Source organism: Stomoxys calcitrans, chromosome 5 (assembly GCF_963082655.1).
Source record: "Stomoxys calcitrans chromosome 5, idStoCalc2.1, whole genome shotgun sequence".
Taxonomy (NCBI): domain Eukaryota; kingdom Metazoa; phylum Arthropoda; class Insecta; order Diptera; family Muscidae; genus Stomoxys; species Stomoxys calcitrans.
In genome coordinates this window covers 120,047,137-120,073,610 of record NC_081556.1, presented here as the reverse complement: position 1 = coordinate 120,073,610, position 26,474 = coordinate 120,047,137, and the positions used below count along the sequence as shown (strand labels likewise).

General features: G+C 34.5%; 2 protein-coding genes across 16 annotated transcripts in view; one reads left to right on the top strand and one right to left on the bottom strand.

Moving 5' to 3' along the window:
* Positions 1-26,474, top strand: part of LOC106094039 (molybdopterin synthase catalytic subunit-like) — a 515,852-nt gene that overhangs the window by 96,890 nt on the left and 392,488 nt on the right. The gene's annotated exons all lie outside the window — the stretch shown is intronic.
* The window catches only part of LOC106089369 (ELKS/Rab6-interacting/CAST family member 1), a 289,868-nt gene that overhangs the window by 54,059 nt on the left and 209,335 nt on the right, over positions 1-26,474 (bottom strand). The window contains exon 10 of one of the 15 annotated variants that reach the window (XM_059370218.1): positions 13,485-14,903. The exons of the other annotated variants lie outside the window; for them this stretch is intronic. Within the exon in view, the coding sequence (XP_059226201.1) occupies positions 13,485-14,903 (1,419 nt within the window). The remainder of the gene's footprint in view (positions 1-13,484; positions 14,904-26,474) is intronic. 15 annotated transcript variants of the gene reach the window in all.

The following is a 26,474-nucleotide window of genomic DNA, read 5'->3' as shown; positions in this document are numbered from 1 at the left end:
ACGTTATTAGTAGAACATAGCCATTGAATGTATTGAACACAGCTGATATTAGCTGTTTATGTTGAAAGCCATTGAATGAAATAGAGAAAGAGAGAGAGTACATTTTGAGAGTGACTTCACTAGACTATTACATGTCCAAATGGTAATGAGAATTAAGTACTGAGTATGCGTTTAATGTTTATAAATACAATATCTAATGCAATGACACAAAATTATGCAATACCCTAATTACAAGCTAAAGTTCCCCAATAGAGGGCGTTATAATAGACTTTATTCAAATTGTTTACTAATTGGAAAAGGATTTGCCTATATATACATAAATGTGGATATTACAACACTTGTGAAAACACTTGACATCAAACGACAGACACATGTGGAAACAGACAGACTAATTGATTTATTATATGATGAGATCCCAAGGGAATAGAGGTAAAGCAAGGATATATGTATATGTACGTATAATTATTGTATAGAATACATGGCGAATTGGTCGTTGTCTTCCTTCTTTGAACAGTCGTTTAATTAACTACAATACTATTGTGAATGATAGCACAATTATGGCATCGTAGTTATGTCTATGACATCAGGTTGCAGTCAAGTGTAGATGTAAGCAGCTGTAATGGTAGTACTCGTAGTGGCAATGGTATTTAGTGAGAATTTATCTTTTATAGGTAATAATTATTATTTAATGAGATATCAAGTGGATACACAAGTGTTTGTTAAGTATCCTACATATATATGCATGTATGTTTGTATCTAGTGTATATGTATACATGTGGTTGTATACTCGTGTACTTAGTTGTGGTTATTGAGTTCTTTTTTGTTTATTGTTATTAGGTGTATATAAATGCAAATACAACACATGGTTATGTTGTTGTTGTTGTTGTTGGTAAAGTACTTATACACTCTTAGGTCTCTTCTGCTAATAATATTGAGATTGTATGATGGTTGTATATGCATGTTTGTATGTCTCGTATGTATGTAGGTGTATGTATAAATAAATATGCATGTATATATATTATAAAGAGTATGATTTGCTTTATGTAGTCTACATATATTTATATATGTATAGTTATATTCTTGTAATAATATAGAGGGGGTATGTATGTATATAAATATGCATTTGCACAATATTTTTACTTTACTGTTGTGGTTTCTCCTCTGCTTTATTTTTTCTGTTATCTTATATTTCAAAATGCTGTTAGGAAAAATGGGATTTCAATTGATTTATGTTTGTATTATTGGTTTTCCTTTTGTGGGGGGTTTCTTCTGTCATTTCTTTTCCCTTTTGTATAAGTTGCTAGCAAATATTCTCTTAAGGAGATGTTATCTATTGTTTTTTGTTTTTGTATACGAGTATAATATCGTTGCATGTCGATGTTAATGAGATGACAACACTTGCGATGATGATGATGATGGTGATGATGCTCTGATCAGGGTAGCATGAGCATGAGCCTTGGGTGATTGCTTGAGTTGTTATAACTGAGATTATTTAAGGACCCTCTCATAGATATATATTAGTGATTTTAATAGCATTTCTATCATTGATTGATTGATTGATGAGCAAACTGCATTGCAATACTATTTGTCATGGCAAAGTATATTAGAAAAGTAACTCGTTTGTATATAGTTCATAAAAATCCTCTATAAACTACTTGGTTTTAAAAATTTTGCCTCCAAAAAAGTTGTATGAAATCCATAGGTGATATGCATTTGTTGCTTTATCTAAATATAAGAAACGATTTAAAAATGTAAAAATTCAAGTTCCCTGATTATATTTCACATTTTCGTTTCGTTTATGGTTAATGTGCTGCATCAGAAAATAAAAATAAATAATAAAATATAATAAATGAATACATTTTATACAAGCAAAAAATTCTTATGTGATCCCCTGTTACAAAAGAGCATTGTATATGCTACAAAATGGCGAAGTGGTATAAGAAGGAAATTAAAGTGAAACAAATGTTGTATATCTTCACTTTTAATTAAAAAAAATCTTAGTATACTATAAGCTTGTCCGTTACGAAACTTATATATCCTCCACCATATATCGCATTTGTCGTATTCTCTGGGCTATGCATATGTATACTATCCGAATCGGATAAGAATTGAGTATCATACGGAGATCCACATCCATCTAATCTTTTCTCTGTGCGTGTTGTCCAGTAGCCCTTCGCGTCCACTTGCTCGTGAGGACACATCTTAAAGATATGTTTGCAAGATTACCCACCGGCTCACCGCGATGCAGAGGTGCTTGTTCCCCTTCAGACCCTGATATGAACTCTTCATATCATCTCATCCTAATGAAAACAGATTCTTCAGCAATCATTGTGTGGTATTCTCAAAGCGCGCTGCTTTGGGCCTACCGTGCAGTTTCAGCTATTATAGTACTATCAGACATATTGCCAAAAGTAAGCAGTGAGCAGTGAACTGCTAAAGTATAAACAGTCTATGTCAAGGGAAGATCGATGCAGACTGCCCTATACGAGATTGTGTATATAATAGAGGAATCCGATGCCAAGACGCACATATTGGCGGTATGCATTGACATCGAGAGGGCTTTTAACAATGTGATGACCGACACACTGATTCAATCCTTAGACCAGTACCGGTTCCTTAGAGACTGGATTAACTTTATGTGCTAAGGAATAGGTGGTGGGTCCAATAACATATATATAAGGGAGAAAGTGGCACAAGGTACGGCACAGGGGAGCATTCATTGCCACATCTTTTGGTGACCAACATTAACTATAGAAAGACCAAGATTTCTTATATACCTAGTTAGACCAACCCGGACAAAATGATCGGCTGAATAGATTTTCTCATTTTTCACAGATTGTACAGGTTGGTCGGGAAGGAGAAGTAGGATATATAATTTTTGATAACAGAAGGAGAAATAGTCTATATAATTTTATGAAAGGTATTCGGGAGTAGATTACAAAAATTACATTAACTATAGGGTGCTAATAAAAAAATGAAACAAAAAAATTGTCTTCGAAGAAAATTTGGAATGCATTTCAAAAATCTGTCAAAATGGACGTTGGTCTTTCTAGTGTTAATAATCAATTACGGATGCTTACCGAGGAGGGATTTGACGAGAGATGTTGCAATACTTGTAAGAGGTAACTATCCGAATCAGCTATGCAAAGAGGTCGAAAGAGTCTTGGAGATAGCATACGACTGGGCTGACTGGTTCACAAGGAAGACAAATGTGGGGCAATTTGGCGCACCACGTTTTCTCAACAGAACCATTTCGATATCCGACAAGTTCAAATACTTAAAATTGAACTTGGCCAGGAAACTGAACTGGGAGTGTCACATTCGGGAACGTACCGAGGCACACAGATGTTGAGTATATGTAGACGGGCACTGGGCTCGAGATGGGGCCTCAATCCGAAGAGGGAGTTAAGGACCACGCCCACTGGGGGCGACCTAGTGGACCATAGACGTACAGATTAAGTGTGAGGCAGCCACTGCGGCTGTTAGACTTAAGACCATGGGAAACTGGATAGTGGTTAGGTAGGCAGGTCACACCATCGCGGTATAATCGAGGCGATGAAAGGAAACCTGGAAGGAATGGAAGGGGTTTCGGACCGGATACCTGAGATGTTTTTGTTGTAGCCATATTTTCGTGTGGAGGTGGCGATCCTCGTCAAGTCAAGCTCGTGTAGGTGAGCAAGTTCATTCCGGTCCAAAGAATCGATCGCCGTGGAAACAAGGCGGCCATTGGCTATTTAAATGCGACAATAACTAGCCTTGTGATATCGAGCATCATAGGCACTCAGTATTTGTGTAAGAGCCGGTGCCGTCCGACCTCTCATTGAGACTCTCCGTTCGATACCGCTGATTGTCCGCGACTGCCGTTGGAGCTACTCCGTATGAAGCATTCCGCTATCCGCAACCTATGGACGCGCCCGGTAACTCGCAGCTAAGCTTTTCGTGACAGCAATGAACACCACCGCATTATTTTGGTGCAGGGCCATAGCGGAATAAAGGAAATAAAGGAGCAGACAGATTTGGCCGTGAAGGCCAGAACTTAAATAAACTTGGTTAATCCGAAACCTTTAAGGGCGACGCAGTCCGAGTTAGGGGCGTGAGCGACGAACGCGCGCATAACATTGTGGAACAGCTACACAGTTGGTAGGAATAGGACGACGAAAATCCTATGTGGAGATCCGGATCGTGAGAAGACGAGGCTATTGTTGTAGAAGGAGATCAGTATAGCTTTTGGTATCATGACGGGACACATAGGACTAGGACACATAGAATGTGGGAAAAAATATGAGAGGTTAGAGCATTTGCAATGCCGCTGCCCGGTTTTCGCGGCTAAGAGGCACCGTCGCTTAGGTGGGGACACAATACCAAACATGAATCGACTTAGGTACGTGGTACGGAAAAAATTAAGAATTTTGTAATCAGCACAAGATTCCTGATATCTATTCAGTATTTAGATCACACATTAGGCCGATTACTGGCTTTGGTGTTTGTTCATAATGACATGGGTCGGATTTATATCCGTTCCCTCCTTTCAACCTAACCTACCCAGTTTGTACGTCCTTCTGCAGTTGACGGTAAACCAAAGATTCCTTGAAATCCGGCATAAACACATATATTGTCACCTTTCTGTCGTTTTCGGTCTGGCCTTGCCTTCAATTATGTTCAGTGGCTCGATAAACCGTTCACCGGATCGCTCTACAAGGACTACTTTTTCTTTTGGTCATCGGAATGATACTGCGAGAAAAGACCCTAGGCTCGTGCTGCAGTCTCAATGAGAAAGCGATTTCAATTGAATTGAAGTAGACTCCCACTTTCATTCCAGGACTTCATCTTTGAGTCATCAGTAAAAACAAGGTCTCACCGTCCTCAATCTTCCCTGTTAGGCATGTAGTGCCAGACATTTCTCAGCTTTCTCTTAAAATTCATAACGTCCTGAATGGAACCGTGGCAATTTGAAACATACTTGGCCGGGCCCAACTTTGATATCCACCACCTCGATTATATAAAAAAACAACATGTCGTCAAAAACCAGTGATATATGCACCGTTTAGGATCCCATAGTAGCTATATCGAACTATGACCTGTTCCAAACGAAGCACAATTCACTGTTCGAAATGCCATTGAAATGGGCTAATCAATGGGTGTTATATGGGTTCAAGACCTAAATCGGGAGATCGGTATACATATATGGGAGCTATACCCACATATGATCCTATCTTCGTGATATTCGGGGAGGATGTGTAGGGGGTTTAATATAGCTCTCTGTACTAAGTTTAGCAAAATCATGTAATACATAGTCCAGTTATGGGAGAAAGACCTTCAACCGGAAGATCGGGGTATATGGAGTATATACCAAAAAATGGTGTGATCTAAACCATATTTGGCACGGATGTCAAAGAACAAAAATATAAATATTTTATAGGGTCGGAAACGGATATCGATATGTTGGAAACGGAATGGCAAAATGTATCCAAATAAAATACATTTTATTAATTGCATCTGATACTTTTTCCGATTTATACTGTGATTGGTAACAATACTTTTACTTAAATCAAATATTTTATATATTTATAGTCAAGATTCACTAATAGAAGGTTAAATAACTTGCGAAAATATAAAGTGGATAGGCCCCATGAACATCATTAAGATTGTCAAAATCTGCATTGTGTGAATAGTAAAAAATGTCAGCAATTTTTTTCTCTGACATTCATTCAGCATATTGCACATCCACTAATTATTTTTTTATTTCACATCTTTTTAAAATAACTCTTGCTATAGTACAATTTTGTATATTTAATTGAATCAATGTGAACAAACGCACATGGCAAACAAGTAAGGAAAACTTATATAAATAATAGCAAGATTGGCAAGCTTCATGACGAAAATTCAAAAATATGTATGCCGATTGATTCCTTGGCTTAACCCAGGATTCACTGAACAAGGTTAAGCCAAGCGATCAGACGACATACAATTTTTTAGTTTTTGGCAGTACTTGGCATTTAGGATGTCAACTTGTTCTCTTTTAACATTCGTCCTTTGTTTGTGTTTTCTCCTCCATTTCCAAATAATGATGTTCATGGGGTCTATCCACTTTATGATTTCGCAAGTGATCTAACCTTCTATTAGTGAATCCTGGGCTTAAGCTTGTTAAGTGAATTCTAAATAATAGTAGAAATTGTAAAAAATCTCTATCCTTCTTTTTATTGAATATATACTTTAAAAACTGGCATGAATATAATAATGGAATATGGAAATGAAATTAAATTAGTTTGCGTACTAAAAGGAAGAAACACTATCGGCCGTATTCACAAAACTTAATGAAGCCTTTAAATAGATTTATTTGACAGTTCTTTAAGGGAGATCTGTCAAATAAACCTATTTCAAATCTCTATTAAGTTTTGTAAATACCGGTGTTTGAAGTATTTAGGGGAGTCTCTAGTAGATTTTTTAAACAAAAAAAATTATTTCATCATAAATAAAAACCTAAACTCAATCTCCGTAACAAACCATACAGACATTAAAAGTTTGTGAAAATGGTTTTCAAATATATAGAGCTCAATGCTTTGCTTATATTATAAGTCAATAATAAAATTTGAATATAAAAATTTAGCAAACTCTTTTTATTACTTTCCGCTGATAAAGTTTTTTACGTTTTACAAAATGCTTTAAGAGTATTTGCTTTTAAACAATGCTATTAAAATCACTAATATCCCTATTAATGAGGCCACAAAGAAATCTTATCAATACCACCGCTCGGGTATTAGCACAAATGTCTTTCGTTATCAAATTTTTAGTAGATTTTTGTTTTGTTATATTTTTAGATAATTGAAAAGGAATTTGTTTTTCTAGTATGCTATAGGTATAAATTGCAATTATTTGGTTGTATTTTCGAAAGCATTTTAAAACTTAAATGGAGGGAGGGATCTACGATACATACACACACATATGGATATACAGTTATAATAGTAGTAGTAGTACATTTATAAATCAACCATTGTAATTATTGTTATTGGTGAACTATTCAATTATTAATTGCTTAAGGATACAACAGAGTTGTTTTTGTTTTTGAATGTTTGTTTTGCGAGCTACTATTTTGGTTTAAATTTCCATAAAGACTACTTTAAACATAAATTTTATATATGTAGTTAAATATTTTGTTTTGTTGTTGTATATATAGTTTAGGTATGGGTAGAGATATACTATGTAGTATTGAAAGATATCTAATTAATAAGGAGCTTGGGGAAGAATAATAAAGAGTTAACAAAAATATCATCTTTTTTTAATTTTGCTCTAAGTTTTTGCATTTTTGCATGGGGTGTAACACAACAAACTAAACACGGTTTTTCAATATCATCTAAGTAAAGTAATGTTCGATTTTGCTGTCATGTTTAATGTTTTATATATGTAATATATTTTTTTTAACTATTTTGGTTGCTATATATTAATACTTGCTAGTAATACATACACATTGCTGTTGTCATTTGTTTGTTGTTTTTTTTTTTATATTTTATATAATATTTGTTTGTTTTTTAACATTTCGTTATTTTATAATAAATTTGTTTGCTTTTGTTTTAATTTTGTTATTATTATTATTAGTTTTTAAGTATAATTGACCTTCTTTTCTAATTGATCACACTCTATTTTATTTAATAAATATCATATTCCTACAAATATTAAAGAAAAACGCAAAACAAGAAAGAAATTGTAAATGAAACATAGTATAATATATTGGGTTTTTACATAATTCTATAAGTTATATTGCCTGTTGGGACCTAATCTACGCACTTTCTTTTGTTTTTATTTATTTATTTGTTTATTATTATTTTTTTAATTTCTTAAGTGAATTTCAAGTTATCAATCAATTTTCAATTGCATTGCGGGTTTTGCAGTTTTCTTTTTTCAAATTTCAAGGTTTTGATTTAATAAATTTTATAATTTTAAGCAAGCTTAAAAAAAAATTCTATCAAGTAGTTGCACTAATTTTGATTTGAAATGAGTCTAGAAGAAAAGTATTTTAATAGTTTCTATCTTTCGAAGGAGAAATTATGTATGTACTCAATAACCTAAAAGAATTTTTTGGTTTATTGTAAATTATATTTACAGTCTTTAGTTGTAACGACACCTAGAGGCTTTCACATGTGAGCATACTCGTGAGTATGTATGCACTTTAGTGAGTAACTCAACGAATAGAGTTAGCTTGAGGTGAAGAGCTGAGCGAGAGCATTGAGGCAAACCAGAGTTGTCATAGAAATGGTGGTGAATAAACAATGGGCAGGGTTGTATTATGTAAAGATAAGTATTTGTAATGGAAATCAGCATAATGGTAATTTGCATTCACAAAACAATTTTTTATTTGAAATAGGTTTTCTGATTTAATGAGTTGTACCGAAACAAATAAGAAACTTTTTATGTGTAGATTTTACTTACATTTATTAATTTTTTTTTACCGGAATTCATTAATCTTACTTATCACAATATTGAATAATGTAGATGAAAGAGCTATATATGCTATAATGGTGGCAGTGTAGTTTAAACTGATCAATATTTGGAACGTCTATCAGTCATGTTATTAAGTAATTTAACAAGTTTTCAAATTCTATATGTAAAACAGTTTGATTGCTAAATTTAGTATCTCAATAAAATTGGGCAGTGCGCTGTTATTTTGATTTACAAAAGAGTTTAACTATAATAAGGGGACAAAAAAAAGTTCAAGAAAAACCGACTTAGGTTTGGATGGAATACCCACCAACGTGTATATACTTGTAGTTATATTTTGAGCATAAACTCTCAAATACGCAAATGCATAGATCTATATCGGTTAATATGCGCTCAAGAAGTTCAATCGAGATATTTGTCTATAGGCCAGCTATGTATATCAAACTATGTTTTGATTTTTGTCAGCTATATTTATCCATATTCCTCGATCTCTATTTGTTAGTAAAAATTAATCAGTCAGAATTGAGCTCTTCACATGAGCAAGATTTCAATTTCTAGGATTGGTTTTATGTTAGGTGCATAAAGGAAATAATCCATTGCGATCATACAATATTCTGCAGATTTTGGAATGAAATCGAAAAACACGTCATGCACAATAATAGTTCAATCTGTTAAGAATTTTTAACTTTAGGTTGTCCTAAAGTTAACATGGGAGATCGGTTTATATTGGTGCTTTAATGGATTGTGGATCGATTCGTATCATGCTTGACATGCACTTAAGCTAAATTGGGTTAAAGCTGAATCATCTAGGGATTCAAAAAAGTAAATCGCATGATCGGTTTATATAGTGGCTATACCTACAGATGACTAAATATCCGCCATATTTGATGGTAAGGGTGGTAAGGATCATAAGATAACTAATTCACATGCCCGATTTTAAGGCTTCTATTGGGTCTAGAAGTCAAATCGGAGGATTGTTTGCAATCGCCTACGATAAACGGATAGCTGTATTCCTTAGAACGTTATTGTGACTTTGACAGAGAGATGGACGGACATGGCTAGATCGACTTGGATTAAGAATATGTATACGTTATGAAGTTGCAGATTGTACTTGGAAAGTGTCATAAATGAAATGACTAGAGTATTGTATTAGATTACATTAGTATAGTATGTTGGTGGTGGATATAAAACGACAACAATTTGTTTCCCTATTATTGATACTTGTTTCAAATAATTCATCAAACACTAGTTCTTGAATTATACGTTATGTAATTGAGCACTTTATGAGAAATAAATGGTTCTTTGACAAAAAGAATAAATTGCTCATGTCCTTGAAGAGTGGCGTAACTCAAAAAAGTGTATATTTGATTTTTCAAAAAACCATTTTAACATGTCAACTGTCCTTTACGTTGAAAGAACAAAAAAGACAAAACTAAAATAAAAATTAAAAAACAGTTTATAAGATACCAAAATGAAATTTTTACACAGGATAATACATGATAGGAAGCACATTAATAAATAATTACTCTTCAATTATACCAGCATATGTCCTCAAGTTAACAAAATGGAATTATAACAAAAAAAAAAAAAAAAACATTTCCCTTTATTTAATCAAAAGAGAGTTGGCTTAAAAGATCTTCAAATTCGTTTTATATTTTTAATTCAAATATTTTTTTGAATGTCGCCTAAATGTAAATTCGTTTTTAGTGATAAAAACTCTCAAGGTAGGGCAATAGAAGGGAGTATCACTTGTCCTTATGTCTTACAAAATGTGTATATGATGCTTTCAAATAACTAACGAAGATCACAAAAATTTAGGATGTATAATGAAGAACTGAACATATATAGAAGGTTATTCGATCATTGTATAGGTCCAATTAGAGACATGGTTGAACGGCTTTGATACAGCCATATATCCGTAAAATATCCGGAGAACATATTTCTTAATTAAAAAACGGCGTTTGACCGTCGCCGATCTCTCGACGAGATCGAGTTAAAAATACATCTAGTCTGGTTGCTGGGCCACAGAGAAATCCCAAGGAATTCTAGAGCAAACGAGCATGCAGTACTTGGGACTTCTTTGCAAAATCCAGGGGAACCGAAATCTGTTGCCATGCCTTTAGCGACATTAGTAAGCTAGTTCTTCGAAATAGGACCCTAAAGACAACAAATGACACATGGCAAAAAATTAGGGCTTTGTACGCTTCAAGATTGATAGACCAATATAGACTTTAAGAAGTCTACTGTTGTCGTTGGCTAGTACACAGATGTCAGTCATTGTGTCCGTCTTGACAAAGCACTGTGTGATCGCAAAACATGATGATAGACTGAAGTTTACAAGTAGTGGGGACGAGTTACGGCATACATGGAAAAGTAAAACCGTTTGAAATCTCTCTATTGTTAATTATGTATCTTTTTAATGAACCGGGATTTTGGAAATTTATGAACGCAAATGTTTGAATCGATCGTTTTTTTTTAAACTTTGACATTAAAATTTATATATGTGGTATAACTTGCATTAAATACGAGTTGAAATGTCATTCGATACGAAAGCGTACTCGATCAAGTATGCGGTCCCTGATTTCTGTAGACGATATAAAGATGTGTCCCGCATTGCCGAGACGAAGCAGTTCCACTTTAGTTTCCAATGCCTTTGAAGACATGGCAGAATTAGTGGATGTGAACATTCGGAAGTTTTTAGGCATTTTAAAGCGAACTACTAGTTACCAATCTTTTCCCGATTCTGTAGTATCATTACAAACTAAAATTATTTTACATACTAACCCTTCCCAAATTTAAGAAATGGCAAATTGTAAGCTGTAGAAAAAGCAGTTGTACTTGTTTTTTTTCGATTTTCTCCCACTGTGCGATGGTTGGTGTATTGTGAACTCTGGCTTTCCTTTTCTATTGCAAAAAATCTGATTGATCTTTGCCCTGAAAGGCAAAAAAGTTATTGAAAGCTTAATAAGAGCTATTCCCAAACCCTTGTTCACAAAACTTAATACAGATTTGAAAAAGGTTCATATTTGAAAGATTTCCTTTGTAGAGCAATCAAATAAATCCAATAAGTGTTGTGAATACGAGCGTGTGTTTTTGCATATATTTGTTCCTTCTCGAAATGAGATTGTTCCTTCTCGAAATGTGGTCGATGCTTTCATTCAGGGGTGCACAAAACAAGTGTTACATTAGCGTTTATGCTCAATTCACACATATTGTTATTCTTTTGGCTTCTGTCGTTGTTGAGACTGCAACGCATGAACATACGCATGGGTGCACGCATCATCCTTTTTTCTGTTTTCAATCTAAAACCAATGTTGTCTTCTGATTTAAGCCTAGGCAGTAAAGAAAAAATTTATTTAATTTTCTTAATGTTAGGTTTACTTTAAAATAATCCATTGGGTCTCTTAAATTAGTTAACTTTCGTTTATGGAGCGAATTAAAAGATTTGTTGAGATTAACACACACATACAATCTCATTTTCATTTTGTGCTTTAATTCATTCATTCATAATCTGTTATTCAACAAGACCCCTAATAACCTTATAACAACTCTGTCACATATTCATATGACAACTCTGTTTGCTCATTCGCTCTATTTAATTGTTGTGTGACTGCAATGCATCAATGCAGTAATTGCTTTTTATTCTTCTTCTTATTTTTCCTCAATTAAGAAATGCTATCTAGTTGCTATTCATGTTGGGGGGTTAGCTTTACGGCGATGTTGTTATTGTTGTTGTACTGTTACGACTAAATGAGTTCGCTGTTAGTAGTTTTGAGTAGTTCAAAAGTTGGTGTTAATTATGTTGTAGTTAAATATATTAAATAGTTTAGTAAATATTGGCAAAAAAGTATTTGTTTTTGTTGTTGTTGTTTTAGGCACTAATTGGAATATTTGCAAAAATATTTCAAATATATATATTTCGAAGAGTTTTTTGTATTGTTAATTCATTCATAATAGCATTTGGTATGTTTTTCTCATGGCTCGTCTTATTTTTTTGGTTTGTTATTGTTATAAAGTAAATTATTTTGTTTTTTGCATTTTATATGAATACTGCATTACGACGACGATGACGACGAAGATGACAACGACGATTATTAATTTAAATATATTTTTCAAAATTTCCCTAGCAAATGTGTGTTTTTTTTTTGTTATTTCTGTTTGGCATAAATTTTATTTTATAAAGAAATGCTCATTTGGTTTTTTAGTTTTTCATTTAGCTCTCACTTTGTAGTTGGGGTTTCCATTACGAAGCAACTTTTGGGGATGTGGGGTTTAACTACTGGGTGTGTTGGGGAGGCAGAACATACACATGTCATATTTGTCTGCATTAGATATCCTTTTTGTGGTTTGGGGGGGTGAGGTTTCCATCAAATGCATTTTTGTTTAGGAAAGACAGAGTAAGTTGAGTGCATGAGAATATTAGTAAAACTAATTAAAAAGTTAAACAATAAAGTAAAAACTGAAAAATAATATAAAAAAATAGTGGAAAAATTAAAAGCTTGATTGATTTTTTTCCTATATTTGTTTCATTATTTCAATTCAATGCAAAAATTCCTTTGGTGTTTGAGTTATGTCTTGGTTGGAAATGTACTAAGAATAAGTCACATTCCTTTGCACTGCTGGGCCAGAGACCGCAGACAAGAGCTGAGCTACTACTTTGCTTAGTTTCATTAAAGTTTAAAACGAAAGAAATTCCGTTGTTTCTTTGTTGATTTGTTTGTTTGGTTTTGTTGGGAATAATCACAACTCTAAGGTGGGGGAGGATAATCCTTCCTCTCTTTTGACTTAAGAGCAAGAGCATATCTTTAAGTATTTTTCTCTCTTTTGCACTCTCTTTTAAATTTGGACAGTGGTAAATGCTTAGTTAAATTTTATATATGTAGATATAATTAATATTTATATTTAGGCGTTTCTCAGATTGTTTGTAAGCAAATTTGGGTGTTTTTAAATATTTTTTTTTTAATTAAATTCAATTTTTTCCGCTCATTTAGGTTTTTGTTTTTTGCTTAAGAATCTAAAGATAGCGTATCTACGTCAAATTTAAAACTTACTTGGCGTTTATGCTCTTGTGGCAGTTTTGGATAATCTAAATCTAGTTTCGAGTATGGTGACATATGATGCTGATGATGTGAATGATGTGGTGTCGAGTATGAATGATGGTGGTGTCCTAACGTGCTCGGATGGTGCATGTGTGTATGATGGTGGTGCGTGGGCGCACCATACAACGCATCGTAGGCCGCCGAACCGGTTAGTCCTGTCGTGGCACCCATCGTACTGCGGACATCATGCAATGCACTGCTGGTCAGTGTGGCGGGAAAGGGGGCCGTTGTGCTGGCCAGCGCCGCCAAGGGATGCGTTTGCAAATGATTCTGCTGCTGATGTATGTGGAATTGATGATCGGGATTTAGCTGTTGTTGCACCGAAGCGTGAATATGCGCTGCCGAGGGATGTGCACTGGCTGGCAGCTGATGTGCATAGTGTTGTGTGCCGGCAAATTGCTGTTGTATATTTTGGGCCAACAACTGTTGGTGGGCAGCCGAATAGGGAGTTTGAGCGGCTGCGGCGGCAGCTTGTTGCTGATACAATTGCGAAATGGCGGGATTCGAAGCGTGTAACGAGGACATTAAATTACGTTGTTGCAGCAGATTTTGTATATTATATGGTGTTAGCTCGGAAGGATTATTGTACAGACTATGTGCAGCAGCATATTGTTGGCTGGGAGTGAGATAACTACTGCCGGCACCATACGGTTTGCTGCCGCCAATACCGGGATAATTTAAGTAGTTAAGATTCGATACGGAATACGCGGGTCTGAGACGCGACGCACCGGTCAGACCCATTGCCCCGGCCACTGATTGCATTTGCGAGGGGGCCGGCGGAGGAGGCGGTGGCTGGCTATATTGCTGGAAGTACATGTTTGGCTGCGACGAAAAACTCGCGGACATTTGCATAAGATTATCGTTTAAATAGGGTGGCGAAGTATCGCCCGGATGCAGCGTGGGATAACTTGAGATAACACGACCCGGATAGTGAGACAAAGGCGTAACCGTTTGGGCGGCAGCTTGTTGGGCCTGCTGAAGACGTGCCTGTTGCGACAATATCTGCGATGATCTTGAAATGGACTTGTGAGCCTCGTTGAGCAAATTAATTATATTCGAGGAGGAAGACTGATGTATGGGTGGCCCCAATGGCTGCTGATAGCCATAGTAATCGTTCATCATCGAGGCCGAGGGCAGGCCCGCAATACTGTAACGACGCCGTCGTATGGGCGAAGTCTGTCCATAATAACCAGCGCCAGCTGCAAGCGAGGGATCATACAAATAGCCAGATGAGGTCGAGGGACCATACATATCATAGCATGGCAGGGTGGCGGCAGCACCCGGTACACCGCCGCCGTAACCACTAGTGTAATATTGTCCTATAATATCTGGCAACGGTGGGCTTCCGGCAGGTGGATAATTACCGTACATCTGAAATGGGCGATTTGAAATTGGTTTTTGGTTTTGTGGGTGCTTTTCTGAGTTGTTTTTGTTTGGTTTTGTTTTTGCTTTTTTCTTTCCTCGTCGCAATTTTTATTGTTATTAAAATTGTTTTTGTTCTGTTATTTATTGCAAATCAACTTAAGACTGAGAACAAGAGTAAGAGAGAGAGAGTAGAAGTGTGAGAGAGAGGGAGACATAACTCATTTGTTGACTTTTTCCAACATAGCAAGCGTTTATGTCAACTCACTCTCTCGCTCTCTCTGTTAAGAGTTATTGCCTGCTTTTGTTGTGTGTAGCAGAGAGCAACATAGTTTAGTTATTTACCGTTACTTTAAAACCAGAGTATATGTAGCTCTGTGGCAGGGGTTTGGTGAGATATTTTTATTTATTTATTTTTTTGAGAACTAAATGTTTCTTGCTAGGAATTATGAAATTAGAATCAGAATTACAGAAAACAACACACACAGACAGAATCAAACGAAATCATAATAACGATAATATGTAATCGATAAACTAGATAATCGATAATTTGTGTAGTATTATAATTAGAAGAGGAGGAGGAGTAGTAGAAGTAGTAGTAGTAGAAGTAATAGGTAAAAATTATTTGTTAAGTAAAAACCAAACACAAAAAAACATACACATGAGAGTTACAAAACAAACCAAACTTAAATAATCCTAGAAATTTCGTGGCAAAAGTTGGCACTAGGTTTCGAGTTACAAAATTAGTTTATGAATAAAAAATGAATATAAATAATTAATTAAATTTAATTACAATTTAAGGTTATTGCTGTTGTTTGGTTGTTGTTGTGTTTTTCTTTTAGGGAAATTTAAAAAAAATAAAACAAACACTTTAAATTATTTCAAGTATATCACCAAATATAGATTTTTACCCGAACACTTACATACTATTGGCCCCATACGAAACATATGATTTTTTAAATATTCTATAGCATTGTTGTTGTTAATTAGTTTGATAATTGGATTTTTTCCAAAACAAAAAAAAAACTTTTTACGATATCTCATTTTTCAGTTTGAAGTATGCTTTTGTTGTTTTTCTTAGTACTCATAGTTCATAATTAAACCAAAAACGTAGCACCTTGTAATGAAAAAGTTTGTATTTGTTTTTTAATTTTTATGCCAAATAACTGTCATTAGCTATGCAGATGGTGAGAAATGTGGCAACTCTAAAATAACAGCCTCCAACAGTTTATTTACATATATGTTTACTGTCTATTCAGATGTTCACCTAATAAAATATTCTTATAACAAGTTTACAAATGTATTGCAAATATATTTGAAATATGCTTATTAAAAAAAAGTTGTATTAAGATTTTGGCAAGCTTGCTGTAAGTCTTTGATAATTTTCAACAAGTTGGGTCGTTTAAACAGTCATTTGATGATAAGTCATGTACTCTTGAGATGTGGGTGTGGGTGTGTGTGTGTGTGTGGGTAATGGTGTTTGTTGTTTTTTAGGCTGCTTTCTAAATTGGAACTAAGCACGCCAGCGTTTACGATAGTCACGACGATTATTTGACAGACGTCAACGTTGGACTTTCCAATTTAGGCAGCACCTAGCGGGGAGGTTCAATAAGACAGAGTGTGAGGGTGAAGTGGCTGCAGGAAATTAATATGATTTTCTGCTTTCCCGTTAATCACAATCTTGATTGAGTGTATCATATTTCTTGTTTGTATGAGTGGAAATGAATGATAGAAAGTGTCAAGGGAAGTGAGCAGCAGTTGTTACTACTGTTGCACAGCTGGTTTTTCGCTCAAAAGTTGCCACATTGTTTCTTCAAGCATTGTGGATCTGGTGGGCATCTCTTAACTTCTCCTTTTTGCTATGTGTTGCTGTTCAAAATGTTAGCGGTATTTTTCTTTCCTTCTCATAAGATGAAATCAAAACAGAAGGTCATTGTTGTTGTTGCTTTCTTATTTATTACTTTTTATACATATGTTCAATAGAAAATCATTAGCAAAAAGCATATGTAATTCCTTACATTTATGGGTTAATTTTTGTTTTTTGTATTAAGTTGTACTCATAGTTTTTAAATTAGTTAATATTTTCAAAATGAAAACGATAAAACGAAGGATAACGTGCACAGAAAGTAAACCAAAGAAAAAGTACAATGGAACAACAGAAACGTATTAAGTTGTTGTAGTAGCTTTCGAAAATGAATTGTTTCCTTTTCAATATTTTCACATCATTTCCCCATTTGAACGCTCGAACGTGAAACAATGAACACAACACAACAAAAATGTTTTACTTTTCATGAACATATACATAGATTTAATGAACACAACAATTAGAAAAATGTATAAGAAAATAGATAGACATAGATAGAAATAGAGATTAAGAGATAGAGAGAGAGAGAGGAAGAAAGGCAGACAGAGCAAGATGGAGACAGTGATGATTTAGACGAAATATTTAATTGAACAAAAGAAAAGAACAAAGACATTTACTTACATACAAAAGTCTTTTCGGATGAAATGATAATTGTTTAAAAAAAAAACCTTTAAGAAAACAACGCTTAATAAAAAAAAAATAGGAATATACAATTAGCAAAACTTTTAAAGAGGCTATTGCCATTTAATTTAGGTTCATGTCATTTTCTGGGATTTGTTTTTTTTTTCTTTCTTGAACAAAACAAACCAATAAATCAATCCGCTTATGTTGTATGGCTATGCATGTGGTCTGTTCGGTGTCAATTTATCTTTATAGTTTTGTATTTGAATAAAGGGTTTTAAAAGCGAACCTTAAGGAAAAAATCATTACATAGCTGTAAAATGCCACGGTCAAATTTTTGAAAGAAAATATAAATGTCAAACTCTTTATGTAAACATTTTCAGTAATATTCGGTTATTTTTCTTATAAATCCCACGAATATTTGCTTGATTAATAAGTAAGCATGACTGGCCGCAAATAATATTTGAAGAGGTTCCCATGTTATTTTTCGTTATGAAAATATTGCTCACTTTTAACAACTCTGTAAATCGATAACCCACATAATTTTTGACTGAAGAAACCGATATTAGAACATGATGCACCAAAACTATTGTAAATTTTATTAGCAATCTGAATCTGCATTTAAATTGAAAAAATTAAGATTAAGATTACATTGTGGAAACAATTTTCCCCCAACTGTTCTCTTTACAAATAGCCAAACACTTTTGTTTGTCCCCTTTTAATTCGCTTTTCTAGTTAATGTCTGGTAAGAAGCTCTGGCGAAGACATGATGACAAAAAACCAAAACATTCATCTGGCCAATCTGGTGATTAAGTACGCATTTTTGAAAATTAAGCGTTAATTTATACAAATAAATCCATTAGCTGGCACAAAAAGTGATAAAAGCTTCACTTTTTTTTAATGATGCCGAAAAACATATCCAATGCTTAAAATTTCGTTTGAGCTGCGTACCGGCTCTAATTGAGTAAATAATGAAGAAGCAAGTATATTATCACAGCAATGGCTATTGTGAATGTCCATGCTGGCCTTTGTGTTTTAAAAAGCCTTTTTTAAACCTTATAAACTTCTTGTGAATTATTTGGTACATTTTGGAGAAAATGTAATAAACAATTAATAACTGTCATAATAAATTTCCTATGTTTACAAAAAAATAATTTCCAAAATAACGTGGTATGAACTGTAGATCCGACAGACTGAGGTTAGAGTGCAACACTATGGTGCTGATGAAAAGTCCTAGCAACGCTTAAGGTTTAGTTACATACTATGCGCTCGCATACTAAATGCAACTCTACAAACAAATCACAAAAGCAACGCGCAAAAGTTAAACATTTTTTAACTTTGACGATTGAACTCGAGCGTCATTCTTTGATGACATGCGTGAAGTGATGTTTTTTGAGGCGTCAAAGTTATAAATTGTTTAACTTTGCGCCCTGCTTTTGTGGGATTTGTTTGCAGAGTTGCATTTTTAATGCGCGCTTAGTATGTAACTCCACTTTGATATACAAAGAGGGCGCGCGTGCTCCGCGCTTGCATGGTTATAAAAACAGTTAAATTAGTTAGGTTTGTATTGCGTGAGTTACACAACAAGCGCACGCACACCCGACGGAATAGGTTAACCAACTCTTAACTTTGAACGCATTTCAGAGCGTAAAAAAATGGTTTGGATTTGTTTACTGTTCAAAAATTGTTCTGAGGTCCATAAATCAGAGAAATTATTTTATTAGAATCATAGTAATTAACGTTGGAAATGACTTAAATAAGCTGATTTTACGTATGCAGTAAAATGGGAATAATATGTAACTCAACCAAAGGACGCATGTTGGCGCCTTTTATTGCTTAAGCACGCATAAGTGCCGCGTGTGGTGTAAAACTCCATCTTAAGATACTTCTACCAGTGGCGTTTTGTCAGTGATCAAATCCATCTGTTGTCTGGCAATTTCTTTTCAGTAATCAATAAAACATTTTTCATTTCTTTTGACGTTCTTTATCATGATCAGATTAGCTCGACTTTAACTACTTTTTTAAGTTAAGCGTTGCCATATATTGCGATCAGTGTGGTGATATAATATGGGTCGTTCACACGTTATAATAAGTAGGACAATGAAAACAAAACGGTTTATCATTAACTATATGTTTTATCATGTTTCCAATTAGCGTGTTTCGATAGCAGATAATAATAACCGATTTATTGTGATTTGTTCTGTATGGCACTAATATAAATCACTAAATAAAATGTTGGTTGTGTTGTTTGTTTAAGGTTCGGGTTTTGCTAAGAAAAATAACATTATAGTACGAAAAAGTAATTCAAATCAGTGACTGCATTGTAATCTTGATATTACAAGCTGTTGATGATATAGATAAGTATTTGTTTTATTTATTTGAAATAAATTAAACGGTAATTATAAACTGAAGGGTGGGTGACAGTGGCAACACTTTTGTACTGACTTGTTATCATTTAATATCAGTCGATAACACGTAGTTCTAAATAGAAAATAGTATAAAAAAGTCTTTTTAATATCCGTTACGAGGACGGTCCCAAACGTAGCAGAAGCAGAAAGTAGCAAAAGACATACAGATGGCGGTGCAGATGACATAAATTCTTTCGAGAAAAGTGGCAACTTCGTTACTATTACACGACATTTGCTTTATATATGTGCTGTTAATTTCTGAATACTCATGACTTTCCTTAATTAAAGGGTTTCTCAAAAAGGACGCTACAAAAGTAGACCGATAGGGACAGCAAAAGACGCCGCTTTTTTCACATGTCTCTTCAGTAAGGTTTACCATTTCATGATGGAAAGATATACGAGCCAACGAGTCGAAATTATTAAAATTTGCTACCGAAATTCGGAGTCAACGTTAAAAGCGCTACGTCTTAGGCTCTTTTCTGGCTTCGTCAATAAGCATAATATGCGATGCTGGTCAGACAGCAATCCTCACGTACTCCATGAGTCATCATTGCATCCCGAAAAAATTACGATTTGGTGCTGTTTATGGGCTGACGGCGTCATTGGCCCGTACTTCTTCCGGGTTGATCAAGACCGGCAACTTACTGTGAATGTGAATCGCTACTGTTCAATGATAACGGAATATTTTTGGCCCAATTGAATGATTTGGACATGGAAGACATGTGGTTCCAACAGGACGGCGCCTGTAAGAGCTCGCTTTAATCGAAAGAATTTCATAGTTTTACCAAAATCCATTATTTATATTAAATTTTTAGTACGTATCATACGATGTGTACAACATTCAGAGTTGTCATATTTGAAAATATATATGAGAATAACACCTCTAAGTCGGCTACTTTGTCTAGCTGAAAGATTGCACAATTTAACTGTGCTAATATGGAGATTAGTTCAAAAGACTCGAAAAGTTATGTCGAAGCATCAGTTTAAATGTGCGCTATATCTATTAGGGACCTATATGAGGCAGTATATGGTGTAAATGTTGCAGTTCATAAGTGTTCTTCACAAAGATTGGGTCGGAAAGATTTGGCGACAGTTACATGTTTTTAGGATGTTTAAATCGGGATCTTCCCGAATGGGTCTGATGAGGATGTTCAGGAACGGGATTGGAGGTCTACTTCGATGAACATCATATAGGCATGTCCAGCTAGACTGTTAGATCATGGTAGCCAGTTGTACGTACCGGATTGACCCGATGGAGTTCTTCATCGGCAAGGGCTGCCGCCTCAGTGTACAAAAAACTGCTACAACAGCAACAACAAGTATTATAGGGTTTGTACCACAATAGCCTCAATCGGAATCGTGGATATAAACCTTCCTCCGTTGTAAATCAGTATTTACGGGAGTAGTATGGCGGCGTTCAGGGCATTAAATTCAAAGACGTTGAAGTCGAAGAGGGAAATTGAATCACGATTACTCCATTCAAAATTATCCAGGATGCCAGTCCCAATCTCAATGAGTTCTATTCCATCAATGTTTTATTTAGCTCAATCATGCCCAAGAGCGCCAAAACTTAGCCATGTAGACTAAAGACCATACAAATGTTACCACTATGATTGAGGAAATAATCACAGCTGAATATTCTTCGAAGCCAAGCGTTCAGCGTCACATACGAGCATTCAGACCTCTACGCCACGGTGGCCTCAGGAATGTATAGAATCCCTAAATGGACTCCAAGCTCATGTTATAAAGCTGATTCTTTGACATTGAAAGAAACGAACAAACCAGTTGACAATCTTTTAAATGTGGCAGTTGTCGAACTATTGAACCTAGTATACAGAATGACTGGCGCGGAGGCTGAGTCAAGGATAAATCAGACCGATTAGATCTGGCAATACATCGACGGCACTATTTATACTATCGATATTTTTCTTTTTTTTTTGGAATATCGATTGATATTTTTCCTATCGATACTAAGGCAAATTTATTTTTTTGCAAAATCGAACAAAAATAAGCGATTCGACACCGAACGTATCCTTTCAGATATATTGCGCCTATGTAGGACGTAATGTTATCTCTCATGACTTTCAACTGACTTTATAGTGTTGAGCTTTGGTTTTGAGCGTCGCGTTGTAAAAATGCAACTCTACACATAAATTCCACAGGAATAACGCAGAAAAGTTAAAAAATGTCCAACTTTGATGCTAGAAGGCGAGCATCGTTCTATGTTGCCACGCGTGAAATATAGTTTTTGCTAGTCAAAGTTAAAAATTGTTTAAGTTTTGCGAGCTGCGTTTTAAACAGAGTTGTATTTTTCAATGCAATGCTCTTCAATACGCCCATTCTGTTTGGCCTTATGTGTATTCGTATACTCAAAAAATTTTGCAAAATTGCACAAATTGTTACTGGAAGTCGTTTGCGTACTTTTTTAGCCAGCAGAAGAGAGCGGGAGAGTGCGTGAGAGCAAGCACAGTTTGGAGAGTTTTGTAATTGAGAGCTTGCAAATTTTTACTGGACGTTTTTTCCCAGCAGAAAATTGCAGCACTGTTCAGCTGTTTTATGAAAACCAGCAGTTTTATTGAGATAAATATCAAAATATAGTAACGGCTCCTCGTAATTGCTTTTAATAAATATGCTTTTATTCGTTCTGTGCGTTGACATTACTTTTATATACAATAAATCGATCTCCTTACTTTTTGCTTCTCATTTTCGTTAGAATATTGAATATTTAGAAATATCGAATGTTGCGGTTATCGATAGTTTGCCAGCTATACATCCTATGGGGTTGGGTATAACAAAACAGTCCCTAAAGTAGAGACATTTTTTTATTCGATTGTTTTTACATGATGTCAAGTCGATATGTGGCAAAACCAGCAAATGTCTAATTGCATAAACTGAGTTTAGGTTGTGCCTACTAAATTGTGTATACTATGTGAATTGCTTAAGGAAAGTTATCGATAATCGTTATCGAAGTGGTAATGACATATAGTCGCCTTCCTACAAGACAAATAAAAGAGGTGAGCAATATAACAGTTTATATTACGCCATATGAGAATGGAGAGAGGCTTTTGTCATTAGATAACTGAAAGTTTTAAATCAACTATGTAGTTTCTATATTTATTCGATTTATACGATTCCTTTTTTTGTACCTCGCACAAAATATCATCCCACTGTGCACAACTAATGATGAATGACAAACGAACAATAAAACGTAAGAATTGAAAAACTTTTTAAATGTTTTGTGAGAGTTGTGGGGTCTTTGGTTTTATATGTGTGGGTGTGTGTGTGTGTGTTTTTGTCTCCTCTAACTTTGTGAGTAAATGTTGATCATGATGACGATAAACTCTCATCAAAATTAAAGTTAGTTCGTGTCATTGCTCTGTGAGGATGGTGTTGTGTGTTGTTGGCTGTGATGATGATGAATTTATTGTTGCTGTTGTCCTGGTTGATAGTTGCTTTGCATTGTTGTTATTGTTTAACAAATTGGTGGGAAAAGTGCACTTTGTCTTCTTCTTCTTGTTCATTAACATTGAGTGTTCATTGAACGAGTGGGATACTTTTAAAGACGTATGTGTGTGTGTATGAATGAGAAACTGCTGTAGTCAGACAAGCTGGTTTGTGTGTGGGTGTGTGAGTAAGAGATTTTCATAAAGTTGTAATGAATGAAAGCATTCTTTTTGTCTGACAATTGATTAATTAATAATTTCTTTCCGATTTTTCTTCTGCTCCTTTCAGTTTTTATGTTTTTAGTAGTGAAATGAAGATGGAGGTGGGGTTTTGTTGTATGAGTTTGAAATAGATGTGACTTGCTTTTGACTAGAAAGAAGACTTTTGTGTTTAATTTTAATGTTCTTTCATATCTACGGATTGTTCGTTATGAAATAGCAAAACTGACATTAAGAAATTATTTAAAAAGTATAGATTTTTTGTAAGTAAATTGTTTGCTTTGCTTTGTTTGGTTGGTTGGTTCATCAACTATGTAAGATAGAGGAAGGGGCTCGTGTTACGAGAGACAAATTTAACAATGAAATGCTAGGTATATGTATTGAATATAACTAAAGGGAAACCAACTTTTGCTTGATGACAGGGCGTTCAAGAGAATCTCTTATGCATTTTTATTGAATTAAAACATTTTTGAAAGAGAGGGAGACAGTGTGCTTATGTATATTATGAGATAGCAAGAATGAGGGCGAGAAAGAGAGAGAGAGACTGAACGTAATATTGTTAAGTTACCGTAAATATTTACACAAAAATCGAAAGAAAAAATCTAATGTGAAGCCTTCGAAATTATTACGAAAGATATAAAGATTCATTAAATAAGAAAAACAAAACTAATATCTTTCAGTATAATTGTAGCCCCATTAAAACAAAGTTTTAAATAAATCTCTGATTAGTTTAGCTAATTTAATTTCAATTAATGTTTCCTTATTATGCAAGGGGATAAGTGGGCTTTTTCCAGATCTTGCTTTGATAAGTCGCTGTATTTTTTTTTTTTGGTTTGGGCTTTTCATTATCACAACTCAACACAAATTCAGGTGTTTGTCTTTTGTTTTCGTTTAGACTCTATAATTGGGAGTTCAATAAAAAGAATTGCATTTGCTTATACAACAAGATTGATTTTGTTTTGTTTCTTTTTTTGTCTATAATTTTTTGGGGGGGTTTTAGTTTTGTTATTAATTTTTCTTTTTTCATTTTATTCCTTTGAAATTTTCTCCTTAAGAACAACAACAAAATTATAATTTCAATTCGTGTATGAAAACAAGTAAAAAAAAACAACAAATCACAATTATGCCAATTGATTTTTTTTGTTTTCTTGGAGCCATTATGTTTAATAAGTTTCGTGGAAAAATCTAAATTCTTTGGCAATAAACTGACAAAAGATCGATAGATAGAGAGATAATGATATACACAGATGATGATATTTGTTCATCATAGTTCAGAATAGTAAATAAATCAACATAAAAGTATAAATTTGATAATAGTAAAAATTGATACATGTATCTTCTTTTTCTGTATTAGATATTGTAGAGCCTGTGAGTGTTCGTGTGTAAAGGGTGTATTATTATGTCGGAAAATTTTCTAAAGTTTTGCATACATATTGGATTAAAAGAAGTTGTAGCAAAAAATTGCCTTAGAATAATGTCGTTTTTGCCACCTTGCTTTGAAACCCAAGTTTTTTGTTTCAACGAATCCTTTATGCCTAACTCAAACCTTAGGAAAATTAAGAAAAATATTGTTTTTTACCGGAATTGAGATAAAAACTCATTTGTACAATGATGAATGTTTCATTATGACTAGGTTTCTTCATTTAAAATACAACCCTGTTCTTTGCACTATTGTGAATAGTTGACTGGTAACTATACAACTATAAAGACTTTGTTTAGGTTACGCTGTTTGTGTTGTAATATTTTTTTATTTTCATTGTTTTTGATTTTAATCAAAAAATCGAAAAAGTTTTTGAATCTTGATCTTAGTCAAAGCGGAAGTTTGAAATTTTTTTGTGCGAACGGAAATTTTTGGTTGTCTAGGAACTGCCGCAGAGCGACTCCTCTTTTGGAGAGAAGTTTTAATATGGTATTGTACTTTACAACTGCCGCCAGCATTAGGAAGGGATAACCACGGCAGTCAAGATGAAATAATGTCACGCGAGGCAACGATAGATTGGCAGAAAGATAAACGACGTAAGCTTCTATGTGACGCAGGAAATATCTGGACATGTATAGTTCCGCACATACACATGGGAATGGGAAAATGCAACTCTACGAAAAAGTGGGGGTGGTAGATGAGCACAACACATTGTTTTCCGAGCGCGACTAGTAGAGTAGATTGGAGAAATAGGGCCGGAAAACATAACAATGAAGATGTGCAGCATTGAGGACAGCTGGAGAGCCTTGACAAGTTTTGTAGGAGAGACACTCAGGTCAAAGAAAATAGACCTTGACGCTATATCAGTGATATGGTAAAGGCACCTAGACGCAAAAATACTGAGACGTGTGGCACGAAAAGGCTGTCTTTTACAAAATGGCAATATATTCACGTTAAAAATTGGTCAAAATAATTGCGCCAATAATTGCGTTTATTAGGTACTCATGAAGTCGACTTGGAACTGCAATTTACATGGTGCGTGTATTGTCTACACAAACCCACAAAATATCACATTCAAAATTCCAGCTCACTGGGTTTAAAATTACACCTCCTGGTGATCAAGAAGTGAAACCGGAAGATCTATATCACAGTATAGACCGACCATTATTTTCATGAATATTGAAAATCATAAGGGACTAATACTTAAACATCAGCTTTAGCCATACTGAACACGGCTATTCACTATTGTGAATGACCATACAATAGCTGTAAGAGTAGTCTATCATATTCGGCATACATGGCGGGTGTGTTGAAATCTAAGCACAACAAATTAAAAATTTCAGCCCAATGCTAGGTTCTCAAAAAGTGAAACTAGAAGTTTGTTTCATATCTGAGCTTTATCACATTATGGACCGATTCCGACTCTACTTTTCATGAGCATTGAATCACATACAAATTAGAAAGTCAATAGTGTTTAAGTTAAGTATGCTTAAACATCAGACTTAGCAATACTGAACACGGCTTTTCTCTATTGTGAATGACTGTACAACAGCTCTAAGATTAGGCGATCATACTCAGCATACTTGGTGGGTGTATTGAAAATTA